The sequence below is a fragment of the Brachycentrus maculatus genome, unplaced genomic scaffold (genome assembly GCF_059751285.1).
Source record: "Brachycentrus maculatus isolate JH-2025_06_01 unplaced genomic scaffold, ASM5975128v1 h1tg000626l, whole genome shotgun sequence".
In the NCBI taxonomy this organism is placed as follows: domain Eukaryota; kingdom Metazoa; phylum Arthropoda; class Insecta; order Trichoptera; family Brachycentridae; genus Brachycentrus; species Brachycentrus maculatus.
The window spans coordinates 423,907-450,509 of NW_028281363.1; the positions used below are offsets into that span (position 1 = coordinate 423,907).

Sequence of the window (26,603 nt, forward strand, 5' to 3'; positions counted from 1 at the left end):
GTACATTCTTGCTAACTTTTTATTTTTTAATTTTTCATCTTTTTATGTTTTTAAGTTTTTAATTTTATTTTAAAAAATATTGTTTTCTGACAGTCAAGTATTTTTAGTATTTTATATAACACTATTATTCTAGTTCTACTTATAATACCTATACTCTTATACCCTTTACTATGACCTAAATTATATTGTATACCCACACACAGGTCATGCCTTTGTGGGATCTTTTTTTTTGTATTTATATTTTTATTTTATTCATATTTTTTTGTATTTGAATTTATCATGAAATGCAAAAGAATTTTAAATGAAGAAAAAATAAACAAAAAATCAGAACCTAAAATCTGGTCATGTCAAAAGTTTAAGTAACCGATGTGCATGTACGACAAGTAGTATAGATGTAGAAGAAGCTAGAAGTGTATGTTATATCAGGACAGAGAGGTGTGTCGTTCCATCCTCTCTGCTTACTATTGCAGGAAAACGGCTTGATGGAAGTGTTAGTAGTATTTAATATATTCTTATTCGGAGCATTCAGTTGTGAAGTTGCTCTAATTGGTAAGTTATTGGGACATGGTTACATCACTAATTTTAGTCTACTGATTGGAGTATCCATAATATGTCAATATAGATGAACAAGAGCATAACAAATGGAAAGAGTCTCTACTTAAGAAAAGCTTTCCTCATCCCACCATAGATATTGTGAACTCGCGCATACGGTGTAAGTTTGAAAAATATATCTAGATGTCTTAAAAAATTGAGAAGTCTGGTTGTCAATCATGGGTAAAATTGGTTAACGTTACACGTGGGTAAAGTGATCACTTTATTAAGCTTATGATGGTCGTAAGCTCTGTAAATACCCAAACTTCCATATTTTTCTTCTTCTTTGTTGAAATGTCATTTTTTGTGTTTAGTCAGGAGGTCCCATCACTGCTGTCCTGCATAAGGTGGTTATCCCCGTGGTGGACCAAGCAGTCTGTACATCCGCTTACTCAGGAATCAACGCCATCACCGACAGGATGATCTGCGGTGGTCTGTTGGAAGAGGGCGGTAAGGACGCCTGCCAGGGAGACTCAGGCGGCCCGTTCGTCGTTGACGGACAACTTATTGGAATCACATCCTGGGGAAATGGCTGCGCAAGACCAGGATTCCCAGGAGTCTGGGCTAGAGTTCCAGCCCTCGTGGACTGGGTGGAGAACATAATCGCATAAGAATTCATCACTCTGTGTACATTTAAAAAATCTTAATAAAGTGAAATACAACAAAAAATCGCCTTTTTTATTGCATATCATACAAAACAGAGAGTACACTTGTGGAGGTCCTCACCAAAACGTTACATATCCATTATGAATGATTTTAAGTAATCAGGAATGCTTGTAAAATTGTTACGTTTTGGTACGATTTAATGATTTCATATTGATTTAACATAGGATTGGTAAAGTTTTTTCGCAATTTTAATTATGATTTTGATAAAATACAGTTAACAGAACAGATTTGCATTTTGAGATTTTTTTTTGCAATATTGGAAATGCAACTTTTTGGTTAGGATCTCCACATTTACACTTAAAAAAAATATATTCCCTGCCTTAAAAAATTCTCGTTGCCTATAATAAGGATTTATAGCAAATTTAGTTTATTTTTACTTATTTTTTTTTTTACAAAAAATGTTAATAAAATTAGTAAATAACCACTCACCGAGATTTTTACGTCTACCGGTTTCGAGACGTACCCGTCTCTTCGTCAGGACAATCACTAACACAGCATGCAAACAATACTACCCTTCACCACCACAGCACCATTTACACACTCAAAACTACACAAAATAATTGAGCGTGTAAATGGTGCTATGGTGGTGAAGGGTAGTATTGTTTGCATGCTGCGTTAGTGATTGTCCTGAAGAAGAGACGGGTACGTCTCGAAACCGGTAGACCTAAAAATCTCGGTGAGTGGTTATATACTAATTTTATTAACATTTTTGTAAAAAAAATAAAAAAGTAAAAATGACTAACCACAAAGTAAATGCTTTAAATATTAATAATATTGAGAATATTAGTTTATTTGTTTTAAAAATGGTGTGAATGTGTAAAGTTATTAATAAATGCACTAGGTTGATCCCTTAAAACAATACAATACATGCAATAATACAATAGACACGATGGATAAATATCTTCAATCAAGATTTCTCACAAAGTTAATTTATATGTCTAATTCGTCTCGTCATCGTCTAAATAAGACACGAATTAATCTAAAAGATCTTCACTCATATTTTTTTGGCGATTGCATACCTTTTTTTTGCACATTCTGTTTCCAATTCGAATTTTTTTTTCAGAAATTGGACGTACCCACACTAAATGAGAGACATTTTGTGGTGACGTCTTATCACTTTTACTTACAAATGGTTCAAAAATCGTAATTAATTCAAATCACAGAATTATTAGGAAAATCATTAAAAATAAAATAGGAATTAGCAACAACATTTTGAGTGTGTCCAAATACTTGTTCACAAAATCTGGATTATCTCCAATTACAGGAGTTATTTTCATATTATTTTTTGACATCTCATCAAAGATGAAGAAGAATATGGAAGTCTGGGCTTTAAAAAAAAGCTTCTTTACATCTCACCAATAGATGTCTCTAGTGAAGTTCTAGTGATTCAAGAACAAGGTTTCTAAATTGGTTCATATATAAAGAACTTCCAAGAATTGAAGTAGTGTGGTTGTCAATAATGGGTGGAATTGGTGAATGTTACACGTGTGTAAAGTGATCACTTAAACCAGCCGATGACGGTCGTCAGCCCCGTAAATGCCCAGACTTCCATATTCTTCTTCATTTTTGATGAGATGTAAAAAAAAAATAGGAATTACCAAGTTTGGTGACGAATAAACAATATATTAACAGAGACCCGTGAGAACTGCTGCTTATGAAAGGTTCGTATGTGTTGACATAAAAAAATAATATGAAAAAAAAAACATAATATCAATGATCAATAATGATTATAATTCAATTATATACATCAAATAAAAATTATGTTAAATGATATTATTTTTTGACATCTCATCAAAGATGAAGAAAAATATGGAAGTCTGGGCATTTACGGGGCTGACGACCGTCATAGGCTGGTTTAAGTGATCACTTTACACACGTGTAACATTCACCAATTCTACCCATTATTGACAACCACACTACTCAAATTCTTGGAAGTTCTATATATATGAACCAATTTAGAAACCTTGTTCTTGAATCACTAGAACTTCACTAGAGACATCTATTGGTGAGATGTAAAGAAGCTCTTTATTAAGCAGAAACTCTTATATTAGTATGTGAGGTCCAAATCCTGGATTTTAATCTTTTTTCCTTTTACTTTACTCTAACTTGTAATGTTTGTAGGTACATTTAATGACATTGTCCCGATAAAGGTAATTTCAACTTCATACTAGGAATGTCAAAAATATTTCTTTATGTATTTTTCAATAAGGGTTATGAAAAATATACTGTTTTTATTCTTATTTACTCCCTTACTAGAGTGAAAAGAATTGAATTTTTAATTTAAATTTTACTTGGTAAATATGTACCATTATTTTTTTTTAATTTATTATGACACGTGTTTTGATGCATTCCGTATCATTTATACACAACATGTGGAAAAAAATCATTTTACATATAAAGTTGTTTCTTTTTAATTTTTGATGTTTTTTCTTTGAGTTATATTTTATATTTTTATATAAAATACTCAAAACTCAAAACTCAAAGAAAAAACATAAAAAATTAAAAAGAAACAACTTTATTTATACAATGATTTTTTTTTCCACATGTAGTGTATAAATGATACGGAATGCATCAAAACACGTGTCATAATAAATATTGAAAAATAATGGTACATATTTACCAAGTCAAGTTTAAATTAAAAATTAAATTCTTTTCACTCTAGTAAGGGAGTAAATAAGAACAAAAACGAAGAAAAAAAACGAATCGGTTTTTTACTATGACGGTTTTGACACGTTGTTATAGTTTTGATTAGCTGGATTACTAATTTTATCTTCTCAATGATTGTCTAATATAATAATATGAATCCGAAAACAGCTTTTGATTAAGATCTTCAAGTTACAACAGAAAAACCCAACGATAAGTTTTTTGAGATTAATATATAAAAAATAATTAAAGTTTCAAGATTACAATTTAATCGGAGTGATTAGGCATAGTTGCAAATAGTATAAATAATTAAGACCAAACTGTACCAGGCATCAGTAACAAGATGTTCCGCTTCGTGGTATTGGCTTCTTTCTTGGTTCTTGCCCATGGTAAGTGATTTTTTTGTAGATAATATAATTTTTTAATGATTCTGGTACTTTACATATATTTTAATGATTAAGATTCCATGTTGGTTGTAATGGTTTTGCAAAATTTGCAATGAAGTAAACTTTATTAAATTTCAGCATATCAGTACATTTTTGTTTTGTCATTTTTATTAAAAATAATTCTTTTTGCCGAAATCAAAAGTATCATTTGATTGACATTCACTTAAATATTTTTTATGTTGAACAAATGGAACAATAGCTATTTGAATTTTTTGAAATATGAAATAATAAAAAATCTTAGTAAAAAAGTTGAAATTCGTAAAAATTCCAAAATAATAATTCTGAATCACGGGCGTCATGGGGTGAAAATATTAACATTATATTAAAAACAGAAATTTGAATTTTACAAGTTTTTCTAGCGTTTAGTGGTTATATTCACGACAATGCTAAAAAACTTTGATTTTCACATTTTAGGGGCTACCCTTGGTCCAATCCTTGGAATTGGCCAGGCTCCCATTGTGGGAGGTGAGCAAGCCACCATCCAAGATGCTCCATGGCAAGTGGCTCTTCAATATTCTTCCTCTGGAACCTCCTTCAGTCTCCGTTGCGGTGGAAACATCATCAGCCCAACTGTCATCTTGACCGCTGGACATTGCACAACTGGGTAAGAAGAAAAATCCTTTTTAAAAAATCTCTTACGGTAAAATAAAACTGTGTCTGTGAAGAAGCTAACTACTCATATAAATTTATTTCAGAACAAGCGCCTCCAGCTGGCAGGTACGTGCTGGGTCTAGCAACCACGCTTCCGGAGGAACCACTCGCTCCGCTTCCAGGGTCCTTACTCATCCAAGTTACTCTTCGGCAAGAATCGACTACGATGTTGCTTTGATCTTCATGTCTTCAGCTCTCAGCATCGATAACACCAACACCCAGGTCATCCCTCTCCCAGCCCAAGGAGAAGCTGTTGCTGCTGGATCTCCCGCTCTCGTCACCGGATGGGGAAGCACCTCCGTAAGTATCTCTAAAATATTTTAAATGCATTGATTAAGAGACATCGTTATTAATTTCAACATCGTATTGTTTGTCCACAGTCCGGAGGTTCCGTCGTGGCTGTCCTCCGTAAGGTCGTCATCCCCGTTGTAGACCAGGCAGTGTGTGCTACCGCTTACCAAGGATTCAACCCCATCACCGACAGGATGATCTGTGGTGGTCTGTTGCAAGAAGGCGGCAAGGACGCTTGCCAGGGAGACTCTGGCGGCCCATTCGTTGTCGATGGAAAGATCATCGGAGTCACCTCCTGGGGAAATGGCTGCGCAAGACCCGGCTACCCCGGAGTCTGGGCTAGAATTCCATTCTTCGTCACTTGGATCGAAACTAACATGTAAAGAGTTAAACTTCTTTACGAGAACTTTTACTTACATTTCACTACTGCCATGTTTTTTACTACAGATATCACCAAAAACTTGTGAATCCAAAACATTTTCTTTTATAAAATCTGAATAAACTGACTAAATTATAAATAACCTGTTTCTGTTAAACTTTACTTCTTAATATTAAGAATCTGTGTGTTTGTACTAATATAACCAATCACCGAATTTTGAGTCTCGGTAGACTAATATCTAATATCTACTGGCACGTCTCGAAGCCGGTGCTTCGAGACGTGCCAGTCTCTTCGTCAGGACAATCACTTCATCAGCATGCTAACAACATTACACGTCACTCCTATAACACTTATCACATTATAACTTCACAAAATATTAATTACATGCATTTTTGGTCAAGCACCAACATGCACTAAGGAATGCAGAATAACATGCACTTATGGCCGAGGTCTAAAATGCACTTTTGAACTAATACTAATAGTTCGAATCTGTTGATATAGGTTTCGTATTTCATTGCTGTAAAAATATATGAAAAACATATTTCGCATATGTTTTGGTTTTTAATTAAGGATTCTTTTTTATTCAACTGGGAGATCATGAATATCTCAAATAAAGTATTCTCAATGAACTGGGTAATATCTAAAATGTTTTTAAACATGACAGACGATTTTTATTCTGCAATTAAAAAATAATGGTAAACGTATAAAATGCTAATATTAAAGTTAATCTTATATGAGTGAAGGTTATTTATAAAATAACCAGATAATTAATGATGAATAAGGAAACTTCCTTTGACTAAGAAATGGGCAGTTCAGGAATCGGAATAATCGATGGGTATATGTGAAGAGATGCATAAATATGGAAGAGGAGAAGACTTTTTGAAAGGCAGTGTTGTTCAATTATCTCTGCCTACCCCTGCAAAGAAGCGGTGTGATAGATAGTTAATTTTTTTAACAGTTAAAATTAATATCACATTAGGATAGCAAAAAAATCTTCAGCGCATAGAATTCACTATAAAAATAAAATAGTAAATTTTATAAAATAAAACAACTTTGTTTTTAACCACTTTTTATTGGTACACTTTTTCCAATCGGTTTCGACAAGAGCCTTGTCATCATCATGGTTTATGTAATTCTAAAACATTCTAAAACATTGAAATACTCTTAGTTTTATGCCACAAAGTATCAGCGAAAAATATTTAAAAAAAATAGTAATTGTTTATATTAAATCTTATCTCATCAATTTATCCCATTAGATATTAACCAACATTTTGAGTGTGTCCAAATACTTGTTCACAAAATCTGGATTATCTCCAATTACAGGAGTTATTTTTATATTATTTTTTGACATCTCATCAAAGATGAAGAAGAATATGGAAGTCTGGGCATTTACGGGGCTGACGACCGTCATCGGCTGGTTTAAGTGATCACTTTACACACGTGTAACATTCACCAATTCTACCCATTATTGACAACCACACTACTCAAATTCCAAGAATTGGTCGTGACACATCCAAGTTATTCATCATCTACGATTGATTACGATATCGCAGTAATCTTTCTGTCTTCAGCCCTTGTTATCGATGATGTTAACGTAAAGATTATCCCTCTACCAGCTGAAGGACATTTCGTCCCTGCTGGATCTGATGCGCTCATTACCGGATGGGGAAGCACTTCCGTAAGTACTTGGAAAGCCTTTCAGATGGATGTATTCTTACGTACCCTTTTTTGGATATATTAATGCATTTGTATATGAAAATACTGTCACGTATGTTTACTGAAATTGGTTACATGTCTTTCGTAAATTTTGGGAATGAAGTTTTTTTTTTTTAAACAGTCAAATTTGTTTTATGTATGGAATCAATAAATTTAAAATTTTGCCTAGATTGTTTACTGAAGAGACAGATTTAAGCTCTTTTTACTCTTGTAGTACATTCTTGCTAACTTTTTATTTTTTAATTTTTCATCTTTTTATGTTTTTAAGTTTTTAATTTTATTTTAAAAAATATTGTTTTCTGACAGTCAAGTATTTTTAGTATTTTATATAACACTATTATTCTAGTTCTACTTATAATACCTATACTCTTATACCCTTTACTATGACCTAAATTATATTGTATACCCACACACAGGTCATGCCTTTGTGGGATCTTTTTTTTTGTATTTATATTTTTATTTTATTCATATTTTTTTGTATTTGAATTTATCATGAAATGCAAAAGAATTTTAAATGAAGAAAAAATAAACAAAAAATCAGAACCTAAAATCTGGTCATGTCAAAAGTTTAAGTAACCGATGTGCATGTACGACAAGTAGTATAGATGTAGAAGAAGCTAGAAGTGTATGTTATATCAGGACAGAGAGGTGTGTCGTTCCATCCTCTCTGCTTACTATTGCAGGAAAACGGCTTGATGGAAGTGTTAGTAGTATTTAATATATTCTTATTCGGAGCATTCAGTTGTGAAGTTGCTCTAATTGGTAAGTTATTGGGACATGGTTACATCACTAATTTTAGTCTACTGATTGGAGTATCCATAATATGTCAATATAGATGAACAAGAGCATAACAAATGGAAATAGTCTCTACTTAAGAAAAGCTTTCCTCATCCCACCATAGATATTGTGAACTCGCGCATACGGTGTAAGTTTGAAAAATATATCTAGATGTCTTAAAAAATTGAGAAGTCTGGTTGTCAATCATGGGTAAAATTGGTTAACGTTACACGTGGGTAAAGTGATCACTTTATTAAGCTTATGATGGTCGTAAGCTCTGTAAATACCCAAACTTCCATATTTTTCTTCTTCTTTGTTGAAATGTCATTTTTTGTGTTTAGTCAGGAGGTCCCATCACTGCTGTCCTGCATAAGGTGGTTATCCCCGTGGTGGACCAAGCAGTCTGTACATCCGCTTACTCAGGAATCAACGCCATCACCGACAGGATGATCTGCGGTGGTCTGTTGGAAGAGGGCGGTAAGGACGCCTGCCAGGGAGACTCAGGCGGCCCGTTCGTCGTTGACGGACAACTTATTGGAATCACATCCTGGGGAAATGGCTGCGCAAGACCAGGATTCCCAGGAGTCTGGGCTAGAGTTCCAGCCCTCGTGGACTGGGTGGAGAACATAATCGCATAAGAATTCATCACTCTGTGTACATTTAAAAAATCTTAATAAAGTGAAATACAACAAAAAATCGCCTTTTTTATTGCATATCATACAAAACAGAGAGTACACTTGTGGAGGTCCTCACCAAAACGTTACATATCCATTATGAATGATTTTAAGTAATCAGGAATGCTTGTAAAATTGTTACGTTTTGGTACGATTTAATGATTTCATATTGATTTAACATAGGATTGGTAAAGTTTTTTCGCAATTTTAATTATGATTTTGATAAAATACAGTTAACAGAACAGATTTGCATTTTGAGATTTTTTTTTGCAATATTGGAAATGCAACTTTTTGGTTAGGATCTCCACATTTACACTTAAAAAAAATATATTCCCTGCCTTAAAAAATTCTCGTTGCCTATAATAAGGATTTATAGCAAATTTAGTTTATTTTTACTTATTTTTTTTTTTACAAAAAATGTTAATAAAATTAGTAAATAACCACTCACCGAGATTTTTACGTCTACCGGTTTCGAGACGTACCCGTCTCTTCGTCAGGACAATCACTAACACAGCATGCAAACAATACTACCCTTCACCACCACAGCACCATTTACACACTCAAAACTACACAAAATAATTGAGCGTGTAAATGGTGCTATGGTGGTGAAGGGTAGTATTGTTTGCATGCTGCGTTAGTGATTGTCCTGAAGAAGAGACGGGTACGTCTCGAAACCGGTAGACCTAAAAATCTCGGTGAGTGGTTATATACTAATTTTATTAACATTTTTGTAAAAAAAATAAAAAAGTAAAAATGACTAACCACAAAGTAAATGCTTTAAATATTAATAATATTGAGAATATTAGTTTATTTGTTTTAAAAATGGTGTGAATGTGTAAAGTTATTAATAAATGCACTAGGTTGATCCCTTAAAACAATACAATACATGCAATAATACAATAGACACGATGGATAAATATCTTCAATCAAGATTTCTCACAAAGTTAATTTATATGTCTAATTCGTCTCGTCATCGTCTAAATAAGACACGAATTAATCTAAAAGATCTTCACTCATATTTTTTTGGCGATTGCATACCTTTTTTTTGCACATTCTGTTTCCAATTCGAATTTTTTTTTCAGAAATTGGACGTACCCACACTAAATGAGAGACATTTTGTGGTGACGTCTTATCACTTTTACTTACAAATGGTTCAAAAATCGTAATTAATTCAAATCACAGAATTATTAGGAAAATCATTAAAAATAAAATAGGAATTAGCAACAACATTTTGAGTGTGTCCAAATACTTGTTCACAAAATCTGGATTATCTCCAATTACAGGAGTTATTTTCATATTATTTTTTGACATCTCATCAAAGATGAAGAAGAATATGGAAGTCTGGGCTTTAAAAAAAAGCTTCTTTACATCTCACCAATAGATGTCTCTAGTGAAGTTCTAGTGATTCAAGAACAAGGTTTCTAAATTGGTTCATATATAAAGAACTTCCAAGAATTGAAGTAGTGTGGTTGTCAATAATGGGTGGAATTGGTGAATGTTACACGTGTGTAAAGTGATCACTTAAACCAGCCGATGACGGTCGTCAGCCCCGTAAATGCCCAGACTTCCATATTCTTCTTCATTTTTGATGAGATGTAAAAAAAAAATAGGAATTACCAAGTTTGGTGACGAATAAACAATATATTAACAGAGACCCGTGAGAACTGCTGCTTATGAAAGGTTCGTATGTGTTGACATAAAAAAATAATATGAAAAAAAAAACATAATATCAATGATCAATAATGATTATAATTCAATTATATACATCAAATAAAAATTATGTTAAATGATATTATTTTTTGACATCTCATCAAAGATGAAGAAAAATATGGAAGTCTGGGCATTTACGGGGCTGACGACCGTCATAGGCTGGTTTAAGTGATCACTTTACACACGTGTAACATTCACCAATTCTACCCATTATTGACAACCACACTACTCAAATTCTTGGAAGTTCTATATATATGAACCAATTTAGAAACCTTGTTCTTGAATCACTAGAACTTCACTAGAGACATCTATTGGTGAGATGTAAAGAAGCTCTTTATTAAGCAGAAACTCTTATATTAGTATGTGAGGTCCAAATCCTGGATTTTAATCTTTTTTCCTTTTACTTTACTCTAACTTGTAATGTTTGTAGGTACATTTAATGACATTGTCCCGATAAAGGTAATTTCAACTTCATACTAGGAATGTCAAAAATATTTCTTTATGTATTTTTCAATAAGGGTTATGAAAAATATACTGTTTTTATTCTTATTTACTCCCTTACTAGAGTGAAAAGAATTGAATTTTTAATTTAAATTTTACTTGGTAAATATGTACCATTATTTTTTTTTAATTTATTATGACACGTGTTTTGATGCATTCCGTATCATTTATACACAACATGTGGAAAAAAATCATTTTACATATAAAGTTGTTTCTTTTTAATTTTTGATGTTTTTTCTTTGAGTTATATTTTATATTTTTATATAAAATACTCAAAACTCAAAACTCAAAGAAAAAACATAAAAAATTAAAAAGAAACAACTTTATTTATACAATGATTTTTTTTTCCACATGTAGTGTATAAATGATACGGAATGCATCAAAACACGTGTCATAATAAATATTGAAAAATAATGGTACATATTTACCAAGTCAAGTTTAAATTAAAAATTAAATTCTTTTCACTCTAGTAAGGGAGTAAATAAGAACAAAAACGAAGAAAAAAAACGAATCGGTTTTTTACTATGACGGTTTTGACACGTTGTTATAGTTTTGATTAGCTGGATTACTAATTTTATCTTCTCAATGATTGTCTAATATAATAATATGAATCCGAAAACAGCTTTTGATTAAGATCTTCAAGTTACAACAGAAAAACCCAACGATAAGTTTTTTGAGATTAATATATAAAAAATAATTAAAGTTTCAAGATTACAATTTAATCGGAGTGATTAGGCATAGTTGCAAATAGTATAAATAATTAAGACCAAACTGTACCAGGCATCAGTAACAAGATGTTCCGCTTCGTGGTATTGGCTTCTTTCTTGGTTCTTGCCCATGGTAAGTGATTTTTTTGTAGATAATATAATTTTTTAATGATTCTGGTACTTTACATATATTTTAATGATTAAGATTCCATGTTGGTTGTAATGGTTTTGCAAAATTTGCAATGAAGTAAACTTTATTAAATTTCAGCATATCAGTACATTTTTGTTTTGTCATTTTTATTAAAAATAATTCTTTTTGCCGAAATCAAAAGTATCATTTGATTGACATTCACTTAAATATTTTTTATGTTGAACAAATGGAACAATAGCTATTTGAATTTTTTGAAATATGAAATAATAAAAAATCTTAGTAAAAAAGTTGAAATTCGTAAAAATTCCAAAATAATAATTCTGAATCACGGGCGTCATGGGGTGAAAATATTAACATTATATTAAAAACAGAAATTTGAATTTTACAAGTTTTTCTAGCGTTTAGTGGTTATATTCACGACAATGCTAAAAAACTTTGATTTTCACATTTTAGGGGCTACCCTTGGTCCAATCCTTGGAATTGGCCAGGCTCCCATTGTGGGAGGTGAGCAAGCCACCATCCAAGATGCTCCATGGCAAGTGGCTCTTCAATATTCTTCCTCTGGAACCTCCTTCAGTCTCCGTTGCGGTGGAAACATCATCAGCCCAACTGTCATCTTGACCGCTGGACATTGCACAACTGGGTAAGAAGAAAAATCCTTTTTAAAAAATCTCTTACGGTAAAATAAAACTGTGTCTGTGAAGAAGCTAACTACTCATATAAATTTATTTCAGAACAAGCGCCTCCAGCTGGCAGGTACGTGCTGGGTCTAGCAACCACGCTTCCGGAGGAACCACTCGCTCCGCTTCCAGGGTCCTTACTCATCCAAGTTACTCTTCGGCAAGAATCGACTACGATGTTGCTTTGATCTTCATGTCTTCAGCTCTCAGCATCGATAACACCAACACCCAGGTCATCCCTCTCCCAGCCCAAGGAGAAGCTGTTGCTGCTGGATCTCCCGCTCTCGTCACCGGATGGGGAAGCACCTCCGTAAGTATCTCTAAAATATTTTAAATGCATTGATTAAGAGACATCGTTATTAATTTCAACATCGTATTGTTTGTCCACAGTCCGGAGGTTCCGTCGTGGCTGTCCTCCGTAAGGTCGTCATCCCCGTTGTAGACCAGGCAGTGTGTGCTACCGCTTACCAAGGATTCAACCCCATCACCGACAGGATGATCTGTGGTGGTCTGTTGCAAGAAGGCGGCAAGGACGCTTGCCAGGGAGACTCTGGCGGCCCATTCGTTGTCGATGGAAAGATCATCGGAGTCACCTCCTGGGGAAATGGCTGCGCAAGACCCGGCTACCCCGGAGTCTGGGCTAGAATTCCATTCTTCGTCACTTGGATCGAAACTAACATGTAAAGAGTTAAACTTCTTTACGAGAACTTTTACTTACATTTCACTACTGCCATGTTTTTTACTACAGATATCACCAAAAACTTGTGAATCCAAAACATTTTCTTTTATAAAATCTGAATAAACTGACTAAATTATAAATAACCTGTTTCTGTTAAACTTTACTTCTTAATATTAAGAATCTGTGTGTTTGTACTAATATAACCAATCACCGAATTTTGAGTCTCGGTAGACTAATATCTAATATCTACTGGCACGTCTCGAAGCCGGTGCTTCGAGACGTGCCAGTCTCTTCGTCAGGACAATCACTTCATCAGCATGCTAACAACATTACACGTCACTCCTATAACACTTATCACATTATAACTTCACAAAATATTAATTACATGCATTTTTGGTCAAGCACCAACATGCACTAAGGAATGCAGAATAACATGCACTTATGGCCGAGGTCTAAAATGCACTTTTGAACTAATACTAATAGTTCGAATCTGTTGATATAGGTTTCGTATTTCATTGCTGTAAAAATATATGAAAAACATATTTCGCATATGTTTTGGTTTTTAATTAAGGATTCTTTTTTATTCAACTGGGAGATCATGAATATCTCAAATAAAGTATTCTCAATGAACTGGGTAATATCTAAAATGTTTTTAAACATGACAGACGATTTTTATTCTGCAATTAAAAAATAATGGTAAACGTATAAAATGCTAATATTAAAGTTAATCTTATATGAGTGAAGGTTATTTATAAAATAACCAGATAATTAATGATGAATAAGGAAACTTCCTTTGACTAAGAAATGGGCAGTTCAGGAATCGGAATAATCGATGGGTATATGTGAAGAGATGCATAAATATGGAAGAGGAGAAGACTTTTTGAAAGGCAGTGTTGTTCAATTATCTCTGCCTACCCCTGCAAAGAAGCGGTGTGATAGATAGTTAATTTTTTTAACAGTTAAAATTAATATCACATTAGGATAGCAAAAAAATCTTCAGCGCATAGAATTCACTATAAAAATAAAATAGTAAATTTTATAAAATAAAACAACTTTGTTTTTAACCACTTTTTATTGGTACACTTTTTCCAATCGGTTTCGACAAGAGCCTTGTCATCATCATGGTTTATGTAATTCTAAAACATTCTAAAACATTGAAATACTCTTAGTTTTATGCCACAAAGTATCAGCGAAAAATATTTAAAAAAAATAGTAATTGTTTATATTAAATCTTATCTCATCAATTTATCCCATTAGATATTAACCAACATTTTGAGTGTGTCCAAATACTTGTTCACAAAATCTGGATTATCTCCAATTACAGGAGTTATTTTTATATTATTTTTTGACATCTCATCAAAGATGAAGAAGAATATGGAAGTCTGGGCATTTACGGGGCTGACGACCGTCATCGGCTGGTTTAAGTGATCACTTTACACACGTGTAACATTCACCAATTCTACCCATTATTGACAACCACACTACTCAAATTCCAAGAATTTGAGTAGTGTGGTTGTCAATAATGGGTAGAATTGGTGAATGTTACACGTGTGTAATGTGATCACTTAAACCAGCCGATGACGGTCGTCAGCCCCGTAAATGCCCAGACTTCCATATTTTTCTTCATCTTTGATGAGATGTCAAAAAGTAAGATATTAACCAGTTGCCTTGAAATTTTGAGACAGTCAAATACGCGTGTGTTTTTTTTTTATGAATATAAATAGGTAACCAGTGATGATTATTTTTTACGGCGATTTTTTTGGTAATGGCATTGGTAATGGCAGCGCCATCTGTCCAAGTAAAATAAATAAATGCAAAAGTAATATTTTTATGACGGAGAGCATGTTTTTGCCAGCTGCTAAAAGACCCACAAGCATCGTGATTTATTATTATTAAATTAAATGTTATATCTGCGAGTTTTCTTTTTAATATATTTTTTTTTCATTTAACTGGACTGAGCCACAGCAACTAGTAAATAATAAATGTATAAAAAAGGTCGTTGTATGGAAAGGTAATTTTTTGGTTTTTATCATACTGTTGCCATCTTGAATGAACAATTTGACACTTTTAAATGGCTCAGTATATTTTAAAACCTTATTTGAAGATTCATTAAAAATTGATCAGTCAAGAACCGGTCACTCAGTCAGTGTTTCTGAACGAGTCATTAAGATCCGTTCATTCAAGAACGAAAAAAACATAAAAAAATATTATTTAATAACAAAATAAATATTTTTTTGACATCTCATAATATGTGAAGAAGAATATGAAAGTTTGGACATTTACGGGGCTTACGACCGTCATAGGCTAGTTTAAGTTATCACTTTACACACGTGTAACATACATCAATTCTACTCATGCTTGACAATCACACTATATAATTTTTTTACATTTCTGTATATAATATTATATATGGTTCAATTTCGAAACATAGTGCTTGAATCATTATAATTTCACAATATTCATCTATTGGTGAAACGAAAGAAGCTTTTTATCGAGTGAAATTTCTTTCATTGGTATGTGAGGTCCGAATCTTGGATTATAATCACACACATACATATTCTTCTTCACCTGTGTTTAGATGTCAAAAAAAAATATATAATAAGATATCCATCTCTTCAAGATAATGCTTGTATAGGGACAGCATTCACAAAAATAAAAACAGTAAATTTATGTAACATTTTATTTGAAATGATTCATTTCAAAAACAAAGTGACGAGCGAAAATTTTATCAAAGATCTCTATCAATGTTTCTATAATAATAGATAAAAACAATAAAAATAAAATAAAAAAGATAATAAATAAATTGTTTTGTACATCAGATTCCAATATCATATCACTGACAAAATGCTTCGGTTCGTGATATTAGCTTCTCTCCTGGCTTATGTCCAAGGTAAGCTATCTTTATAAATTTAAATAGAAATATAACGAAAATTAACTGGAATTTAATATATTTTTCCACAGGGTTGATTTGTGCCGTGTGTCATGATCGGTCTTACGCAGGTCTTATAAATTCTCACCTTACTCTCTTTTAGCATCTGTTTATTTCCCCATACAATTTTTTTCAAGCATCCAGCTACAGCAAAAGCCTAGTTTGCTAGCTCTCTTACTTCATTGTAGAGGTTATTTCTGGTGGACACTTTGACACCCAGATACTCGGATAACTTGTTCTATGATGAGCGAGTTCGGATCGAGTGGTGAGGATAGCAACCGACAGCAGCATAAGCGGGATCATAACTCCAAGAAGACCACCTAAACGATGGAGAGATAGCTGGTCTTCCACTTTCCAGAAGTGGACCGGAGAGTGACAGGACATGGTCCTTAATAAAGTAGAAGAAGAATAAGAGGTTGATTTGTGGTAGGATCTTTGATACATGTTTTGTTTGCATTCTTTAGGGGGTGTTCTTGGTCCAGTCCCCCGGGATCGGCAAGCTCGTATAGTGGGAGGAGAAGATGCCGACATCACCGACGCTCCATGGCAAGCAGCCCTCCGATACTCTCCGTCTGGAACCTCCTACAGCCTGCGTTGTGGTGGATCTATCATTAGTCCCACCATCATCTTGACTGCTGGTCACTGTATTTATGGGTAAGGAATAAATTTCAGAATAACTTAACAAATGGAAGTGAGTCATAAAGTTGACAAAAGAAGGATGAAAGTAGACTAAATACAGTCCAAATGTACCCAACATGATGTACCTACTCGTATTTGATTTTAAATTTAAGTTTTACTTGGTAAAAACCACCATTTCTATAAATCTATTGGGATACATGTTTCAATGCATTCAGCATCATTGTGTGCATTTTCAAACACCGTACGGTGTTTGAAAATGATACAGAATGCACGGCAACATGTGTCACAATAGATTTTAAGAAATAGTGGTATTTGATAATTAAAACTTTAATTAAACATGGATAAATATTCATACAAAGTAACTGCCGAATCAATTAGCGAAAATATGCATTCGATGTTTAAGTGGTGAAATAAGGAAACAATGCAAGGCATTATTTTAATTTTATTTTATTTTATTATATTTTATTTGGGATTTTTACAGCCAAAACAATATATTATACAACATTAATTAACAAAACTATATCCAATTAAAAAAATCCTCCGATAATGCTATTCTTATGATAGTTATGTTGGTTGGGGTGAGTGTGTGTGTGTGTGTGTGTGTGTGTGTGTGTGTGTGTGTGTGTGCGTGTGTGCGTGTGTGAGTGTGTGCGTGTGTGTGTGTGTGTGTGTGTGTGTGTGTGTGTGTTATCGACAAAATTAAGAAAGGTGTGTTAAGATTGTGTGTGACTTGGGCTTGTGGAGCGAATTTATGAGGCGAATGTACGAGTAGATGAAAATACGAGTAAAAAAAGCATAGAAAAACTTGGCATGATCAAGTATTTCAAATACTTGAAAGTAGTCAGGTAAGAGTTGGAATACTTGACGAGTATGTAGGAGGAGATGCATGAGTCTGGAAGAGGCAATGATCGCTTATAAAAAGATAGTGGAGTGGCATTCTTTTCTCTCTCTACTTACCTATTTGAGAAAGCGGCGTGATAGTTAGTTTTCAACTTGCTACCGAAAATAAAATATACATATTGTACTTCAGTACATATCTCACACTTTGCTTAGATAACAGATTACATAACATCCGAAAAGTTATAGTATGATGTTTTTATTATATTGAGAATATTAAAGGAGATATTTTTTACAGGATGAAAGAATAAAAAACTTTCTTCTATGACAGGTTCTCAAACTTTTGTTGTCTCACATCCCTGCTAAAATATTTCTTAAACGAAATTTCGACAATGTTCTCTCATATTCAATAATGTTCTCTCGTCAGTGGATTTTAAATATATTGCCCACTTATCAACCCTCCATTCTATCTCCAAAGGTCTCAAGTATCCTGCGAAAAATCTTTTTAGTGCTAACAGGGGGAGGAGGGGGTTTGTAATACCCCTTCAAGAAACCTATGTTTTAATATAATTTCACATGTATTCTGTAAATATTTGCAAAAAATACTTTTACATGTATATATGTATTATGGATATGCATATCAATATATTATACACGATGATAAAAATATAATAAATATTTCACCCCAAACATACTAATTTTGTTTTCTATATATTTTTTTATTTGCTTCATAACGCTCACTACTTTCAAGAACGTCATAAATCATAAATTGTCAATTTTAAGTTGTGCATGTTTTCGGAATGCCCAGAAAATGTACTATATCACAGCAAAAGAGGCATATTTTTAACTTAATATTCACCCATTACAGGGCAGAAAGTGTTGTTTTTGCATTTTGAAGGAAAGGTATTTTTTAATTATTTTTTTTAAATATACTAAATATTTTTCAACTGGAGAAAAAACCTTCAGGTTTTACTTAAAAAGATCTGTTGCACAGTTAAACGTTCAGTAAGTGGCTTGATATATATTTTTAATACATTGTGTTTTAACATTAAAAACGTTCTCCTGAAAAATCAAGTTTTTTGATTTGTGACGTTCTTGAAAGGAGTGAGCGATATATCCTCTCCCTTGAGAAGAATATGTGGGTTTAAAAAAAAATCGTACAGATTTGTTTGATCTTTTATCAATACTTTAACAGTCAAACGTAAGCAAACCAAAATATTCAATTAAATATTTGATTTCATATCGGAGCCAGGTGCTTTATATTCAGTCGTTTTTATTTTGTTTCATTCGCTATTTCAAAGGTCATGAGCGTATGTATGTAAACAATATTTTAACTTGGGTAAAGGATCCTTTACTTGTTAAAATTGTCTGTTTTAAATGAAGCGTATAATATTTTCAAGCGTATAATATAAGCGTGAATAATATTTTCATAAAAATTATATTGATAGCAAAAATAATAATAAAAAATACGGCATGACTAAGTGAAGGCAGAAATATTTTATTTATTGTTTCGAAATTTACTTTGTGGTAAGACATGTTAAAATGATTAAGGAAACACTTGTTTTTATACGACTTGAGTTTATTAATGACTACTAGTTTCGGAAGCTAAACTTCCATCGTCGTGAATAATAACTATTATTCAGACCGGACGTTTGGAAGTTTAGCTTCCGAAACTAGTAGTCATTGATAAACTTAAGTGGTTTAAAACAAGTGTTTCTTTAATCATTTTAAGGGAGAAATAATTACAATTTTGACATGGACAAAGAATTCCAAAATCAGGGTACTTACTATCATAGGCTGGCTTAGTGATCACTTTACACTTCGTCTTGACGACATTTGTTTGAAAATGCCATAACTAGGAGAAACCATTGTCACTAAATTGAGTTTTATGCGGTTTTTTAACAATAAAATACAACTAAGTAGACTCAAAAATTATTACTTATGTTTATTTTGCAGTACCTTATTTCGTATATCGTCTTTTAATACGTTACAGTTTAAAATTGCTTATTTCTATGTCCCAGGATTGAGTTCACGAGTAGGCAGTTGCCTTTACCCGATATATATATTGTAGTAATCATTCGCCCTATTAAAAATACACTTTGCCATTTAAAAATATATATTATATACATAATATCAACACATATTACATACATACATAATGTGATGGAAACCTGCGACCTTTTTTACGACCGTCTGATGTCGTATCTAAGCATCAATATATCATCGACCATGGTCGACGATATATTAATGCTAAGGATAGGCATTGCTTGGTTAGGCTTGCATTTCTCATATAGGAGGCACTGTTTTTCTTTTTAAAAATCTGATGATGCCAGACACCAAGTTTTTAACATCTCGTTATCGAAATGCGTTTTCTTAAAACGCACTTTTGGATTCACGGACTTTATATAGACAATTTAACAATTATTATACTAAAAGGTTCAAAACAATACGTCAAATTAAAACAAAGATATAAAAAAATTATATGTCTTTTTTTTGTATTTTTAACTTTTTTATTTGCCACATAGTGGAATATTTTAATAAATATTTATTAATAACAATAATACGCCTTTAAGCATTGCTAGTGTTTAAAAATACATTTATTTATTAAATTAAACATTTAATAAGTACTTTTTATTATACTTTGTAGTTTTAGAAATAAGTATATGTGGCTTATTGTAAAAAAAATGTTTTTTTTTAATACTTTTATTTCAATATTTTTCTTGGAATAGTTCCTACAAAAAAAACACAGCAATATTAACATAACTCTTTATTTGTTCAGGACAAGCATCACCAGTTGGCAGGTTCGTGTTGGGTCCAGCCAACACGCTTCGGGGGGTACCACGCATACAGTTTCCAAAATTGTTACACATGACGGGTACTTGAGTGCACCACTGAACTTCGATATCGGTGTCCTCGGCCTCAACACCCCCATCATCATCGACGACATTTCCACCAGGGTCATCGGACTTCCGCTTCAAGCCCAGCTGGTCGAGACGGGGTCCGAAGGCCTCGTCACGGGATGGGGGCCGATATCTGTAAGCATAACACTAACTATGGAAACGCAATTATAGCTCCTGATAAAATTCTTCTTCTTCTTCTTCACTTATCCGCACGCCATTGGTGCATTGGGCACTGCATCATATAAACGCAGTGTTATCTTGATCGTTCACACACCAAGTTTTTCTCGGTCTTCCTCTTCTTTTTTATCCAACTACATTAGCGTCATACATTTGTTTTACCGTTCATTACTTACTCATTCGTTCCACATGTCCAAATCATCTCAACGCACCTTTCTTAATTTTATCGATAGTGCTTATCTCAGCTTTGCATTCCTTCATTGTGTATTTCTCCATTCGAACATCTATCATACTTCGTTTTGCCGTACGTTCTTCTGAGAGATCGCATTTCGACTGTATTAAGTCTACTTTCATCCTTCCTTTGCCAACTCCATGCTTCACCTCCATGCATTAGGGTTGGAACCAGGACTCCGTTTTGTACTGACAGTTTTTATTTTTATTTTTTATTTCAAGGTCAAGGGATTTTTATTTTTTATTTTATGTCACTGCGACCATAATGAATCTATTGTGACCTCCCTCTGTATCAAAGCTAACTCTCAAGACCTACATGAGTCATGTAGCTCACGACCTGTCTTTGTGATAAGAGCTTCACCTTCTCTGAGTCTAGTAGTGGTCCTCCAAGGATGTGACTTCGTTTGCGAGGGAGGGCGTCAACATTATAGAGAATGTGAATTGGTGTTTCGTTATCCTTCATACAAAATCTACTGCCAGTTTAGCTGTCTTATTTATTTTTATAATATTGATTATGTATTTATTAATTATGTTTCAGTAGTTAATATTAACTATGTATTAGTAATGGTCCTCCAAGGGTGTGACTTCGTTTGCGAGCAAGTTTAGCTTTCCTATACATTTTATAATATTATTTATATATTAATTAATTATGTCTTATAATATAAATATATGTATTTTTTTGTAGATGGGCGGTACAGTCACTGATTCGCTCCGTAAGGTGATCATTCCCGTAACAGATCAAGAGGATTGTGCTAAAGCTTACGAAAACGTTAGCATCATCACTATCAACTTGATTTGCGGTGGTCTGGCGGACGAGGGTGGAAAGGGCGCCTGCCAGGGCGACTCCGGTGGCCCGTTCGTTATCAAAAAGCAGATCATAGGAATCACTTCATGGGGAAATGGCTGCGCGATGCCTACATACCCCGGTGTTTGGGTCAGAGTCCCATCTTTCGTCAACTGGATCAGAGGACAGCTTTAATAAAATTGACAAAATAAAATAATTTCTAAAAAAACAATCATTGTTTTTATTTTTGAATAATGCAACAAGTGTGAGTCTTGTTTTGGTCATATGGTAAGAGCCCGTTACATACTTTAGGTCATTGTTTCTAGGTTAATAAAATAATTGCAGAAAAAAACAATCTTTATTTTTATTTTTAAATAATGCGACAAATGTGAGTCTTGTATTGCTTCTATCATTACAGTCCTTTTGAGTTTAGGTCGTAGTTTCTAGGCTAATAAAATACATAATTGCAATAAAAAAAACCTAATTTTTATTTTTAAATAAAGCAACAATTGTGAGGCTTGTTTTCGTTCTATGGTTACTGTCCTGCACATAGTTCCTAGGTTCAAGCCCCTTTTACATCAACATGATTTATATTTTTATGAAGGCTCCACTTACGTCTACGTAAATAGTTTAAATTAATATCTTTATAAATACCTAATAAGTTAACAAATAAACACATTTAAAAAAAAAACTCTGTAACAAAATATTACATACTTAAAAACGGGATAACATATCAACTTTTTTCTTGCCTACATTTTTTTAATTGCACCTAAAAAATGTCATTATTTATTTACCGTATTTAAAGTAAAAGATGATTAATTTTTAATCGCTATGAGATTCTTACTAACATCGATTAGTGATCGATTGTATTAAATATGTTTTGTATATTAAAAGCATTCTTAACTTTGTGGTATGGAAATAAAACACTATCCTAATCATTCATCGATCGATGAATGACAATAAGAGGATTGTATTAACTTAAATTTGTTATAAATATTTTTCCTTCGATACGTATTAAGGTAAAACTTGTTTATCTAAATATATTAAAATATATAAGCAAATAAATATGTGTGTGGGGAAGTATGAAACATACATCAGTATATATTATATTCAATTTTTGTAAGTTCATTTATATCTTCGTACCTTTGTTAAACGTGCGCCATACAAGTGTTATTATGAATTTGCATGTTTTGCAAATAAAATCTTATAATTCTGAAACAAAACCGTTGAAGTAAACATCTGATTCAAATAATGACATTGTAATATGAGGTTTGAAGATAAACGAATGGAATTAACAACTAGCACCATTTTCCTCAGCGCATTTATATCAAACGTTTTTTAAAGGATGAGGGATTAATAAATCGATCACAGTAAATTTTATCGTCAATTTTTTATCTGTTTATATGAATAAAAACTAACTCGAAGATAAAAAATTCGCTTAAAATCACAACGAAAGTGATATAAATTGTTTTGTTTACTAAATTCAGATACCACTATCAAAATGCTCAGCTTTGTGATATTGTCTTCTCTCTTTGTGGTGATTCAAGGTAAGACATTTTTCATATTATTTTTTTTTACATCTCAACATATTAAATTTAGATTAAGAAGGAAACGGAAGTCTGGGCATTTACGGGGCTTACCACCATCAAAGGCTGGTCTATGTAATCACTTTACACATGTGTAACGTTTACCGAGTGATTGTCCGCCTCCGTAGTATAATGGTCAGCACGCTCTGCTACCGTTCTGGAGATCCCGGGTTCGATTCCTATGGGGGGGGGGTTAAATAAATACAAGTGAATATTTATTATAAACGCAGTTAAATCTTGATTAATATAAGTGATCGAGATAACACAGCGTTTATATGATGCAGTGCCCATTGGGGTGCGGATAAGGGTTTGAAGATCATTCACCAATTCTACCCATGACTGACAACCACACTACTCAACTCTTGGAACTTCTATATATATGGTTCAATTTTGAAACATAATCCTAAAATCACTAGAAATTCACTAGAGACATCTATTAGTGAGATAAAGAAGTTTTTCATAGAGCAGAAACTCTTTCATTTGTATGTGAGGTCCCTGGATTACAATCACACACATGAGAGAAGCTAGAAAATATATATATATATTTTTTAATAATTTTAGCTTATAATTCGACCAATTAATTTATTTACAACATTTTTTAAAGGTATGTCGAAATACTTGTTTACAAATCTGGATTATCTCCATTTAAAGGAGTTATTTTTCATATTATTTTTTGACATCTCAACATAAATGTCTCTAGTAAAAATTCTAGTGATTCAAGTGCAATGTTTCGAAATTGGATCATATGCATATAAAGAACTTCCAAGAATTTGAGTAGTGTAGTTGTCAATCAAGAATAGAATTGGTGAATGTTGTAAGACATTTTTAATTATTGTAGTTTTAGAGAAAAATAAAGAGTTGCGTGACATCATCTTGATCGATATTACTTTAAAACTGTACCATTGACAGGAGCCTCTTTTGGACCAATCCGTGGTATTGGCCAGCCTCCAATTGTAGGAGGAGAGGAAGCCGATATCACTGATGCTCCATGGCAAGTGGCTCTCCAATATTCTTCCTCTGGAACCTCCTTCAGCCTCCGTTGCGGTGGATGCATCATCAGTCCCACCCTCGTGTTGACCGCTGCACATTGCATTTTTGAGTAAGATATGTGATTTTCCAAATCAATCAATATAAAATATGAATTAATTATAAAGTTCGACAAATATTTTTTCATACAAAAATATGTATTTGTCCACTAAACATGCCAGCTAAAGGCTGACGGGAACCCCATTGGTATGAGATTTTCGCAGATAAATCAAAAGTTGGTTTCCAGGATTACGAACACTTTGATTATATCCCTTTTATAAACAAAAAAACAGCTTTATTGCTATGGCAGCGGCATATTTTAAACGTAATGGCAACAAATGCAATGCTTTGTTAAATATTACTCATGGTGGACTGCATGCTTCTTTATAGTTTTCGTCACTTGGCATTTCCAATTTAATTAATTGTCTGTTTTTCATAGATTTTAAATATTTTCATTATGAAACATTAGAAATATGTGCTTTCTATTTTTTTTCTTTTCTATTTTCCCAGACTGAGCTTTACTCAAGGTTTTTTTTTTTTAAATAACAATATGAACGTGTTACAAATATACCTTTGTTGTTAATTATCCATGACTTACGGTTGTCATTATTTCAACCAAACATCCATTTTTGATTGATAGAAAATTATGTTTGAATAATTACATATTTATTTTTTTAGAACTAGCGCGACAAATTGGCAGGTTCGTGTAGGCTCCAACCGCCATGATTCTGGTGGTACTACACACACAGCTTTAAAAGTCGTAACACACGAGGCATACACTTCTGCTTCTCTGAACTTCGATATTGGAGTCATTGGACTATCGTCTCCCATCACCATAGACAATATTAATACCTTAGTAATAAGACTCCCAGCTCAAGGCCAGGACATTGATACAGGAGCTGAAGCTCTCGTCACCGGATGGGGATCCACTTTCGTAAGTTATGAGTATATACATGTACACAACATAGACAAGCTAAAGTAGACGTGGTCCACAGCACCCCGAAAACGTCTCAGAGGGGGCTGAAGTCTTTATTTGCACTGTCAAAAAAGTACACAACTTTGCCAAATTCTTCTCGGTTTGTCACCAATGAAAATTTTGGAATAAGGAGTTAATAAATCATAAATTTTTCAAGGAAGCACTGAATTAGAAATGTTTGAGAGACAGTGACTCTATTTTAAATGTTTTTTAAAATATAAATACCATAGGAACCTTCAGCATGCTAGACACATGAGCTAACCACAAAACTATGGAAGCAGCTTAGATTCACAGGTCTCAGGAGGGTCTACATGAATATTCGTGATATTCCACTCTGATATTCATTAAATATTACCATTGACTGGTACAGGAAGCGAAGGTTGGTCAACATTTTTACATAACGAGACTTCTATAAGACCATTGTGTGCATGCAGGGGCGTGGCTTCAGAAAAGTGCCAGAAAAGTGACATATTAAAACGCAACTAGTACCTACCTTACCTTACTAAGTAGTACCTGCTTACCTACCTCTGCTGCCTACCCTAATTAATTCTCTGTGCACGCCTCTGGGTGCGCGTAAGGGTTCGAAGAATCTTGCGATTAATTTTTAGTTTTTCTTTTCAGTTTGGAGGTCCTATGACAGATGTCCTTCGTAAAGTGGTTATTCCTGTCGTGGACCAGAGAGTGTGTGCTGCTGCTTATGAAGGTATCGGTAACATCACTATCAACATGGTTTGCGGCGGTTATTTGGAAGAAGGCGGTAAGGACGCTTGCCAGGGTGACTCCGGTGGACCGTTCGTCATTCAAGGACAAATCATCGGACTCACCTCTTGGGGAAAGGACTGTGGATTGCCCGGCTATCCAGGCGTCTTCACCAGAGTGCCATCGTTCGTCTACTGGATCTGGGGACAGATGTGGGGAACGGACCCGAAGATTGTTTCCAACTAAAACTCACTAACCACATCGCCGATTCTTCTCGTGGGATGACAGAGAGAATATAATGCTTTACCCATCTGTCCTTGCAAACAATCAATGAAATTACCTGTTGATAAAAACAACTATAGTTTAAAACATTTTGAGTGTTTCCAAATACTTATCTTTGCAAACGATCAATGAAATCAACTGTAATTTATAACATTTTGAGTGTGTCTAAATACTTGTTCAAAAATCTGAAATATCTTCAATTATAAGAGTTATTTTTCTTATTATTTTTTGACACCTCAACATAGATCATAAGACCTCCCATACAAATAATAGAG

General features: G+C 33.3%; 2 protein-coding genes across 2 annotated transcripts in view; both read left to right on the forward strand.

The window, feature by feature from the left end:
• Positions 1 to 21,954, forward strand: part of LOC148300964 (uncharacterized) — a 42,476-nt gene extending 20,522 nt beyond the window's left edge. Inside the window, exons 16-33 of the mRNA XM_088274039.1 lie at positions 906 to 1,196; positions 2,890 to 2,918; positions 4,237 to 4,289; positions 4,761 to 4,950; positions 5,042 to 5,297; positions 5,378 to 5,667; positions 6,169 to 6,173; positions 7,164 to 7,345; positions 8,502 to 8,792; positions 10,486 to 10,514; positions 11,833 to 11,885; positions 12,357 to 12,546; positions 12,638 to 12,893; positions 12,974 to 13,263; positions 16,082 to 16,152; positions 16,656 to 16,845; positions 20,447 to 20,702; positions 21,661 to 21,954. Of these exons, the coding sequence (XP_088130165.1) occupies positions 906 to 1,196; positions 2,890 to 2,918; positions 4,237 to 4,289; positions 4,761 to 4,950; positions 5,042 to 5,297; positions 5,378 to 5,667; positions 6,169 to 6,173; positions 7,164 to 7,345; positions 8,502 to 8,792; positions 10,486 to 10,514; positions 11,833 to 11,885; positions 12,357 to 12,546; positions 12,638 to 12,893; positions 12,974 to 13,263; positions 16,082 to 16,152; positions 16,656 to 16,845; positions 20,447 to 20,702; positions 21,661 to 21,954 (3,216 nt within the window). The remainder of the gene's footprint in view (positions 1 to 905; positions 1,197 to 2,889; positions 2,919 to 4,236; positions 4,290 to 4,760; positions 4,951 to 5,041; positions 5,298 to 5,377; positions 5,668 to 6,168; positions 6,174 to 7,163; positions 7,346 to 8,501; positions 8,793 to 10,485; positions 10,515 to 11,832; positions 11,886 to 12,356; positions 12,547 to 12,637; positions 12,894 to 12,973; positions 13,264 to 16,081; positions 16,153 to 16,655; positions 16,846 to 20,446; positions 20,703 to 21,660) is intronic.
• A 1,306-nt stretch (positions 21,955 to 23,260) lies between these two features.
• Positions 23,261 to 26,292, forward strand: LOC148300965 (trypsin Blo t 3-like). The gene is made up of 4 exons (XM_088274040.1): positions 23,261 to 23,306; positions 24,255 to 24,444; positions 25,050 to 25,305; positions 25,969 to 26,292. The coding sequence occupies exons 1-4, from the start codon at positions 23,261 to 23,263 to the stop codon at positions 26,290 to 26,292; spliced, it is 816 nt and encodes a 271-aa protein (XP_088130166.1).
• The last annotated feature ends 311 nt before the right edge of the window (positions 26,293 to 26,603 follow it).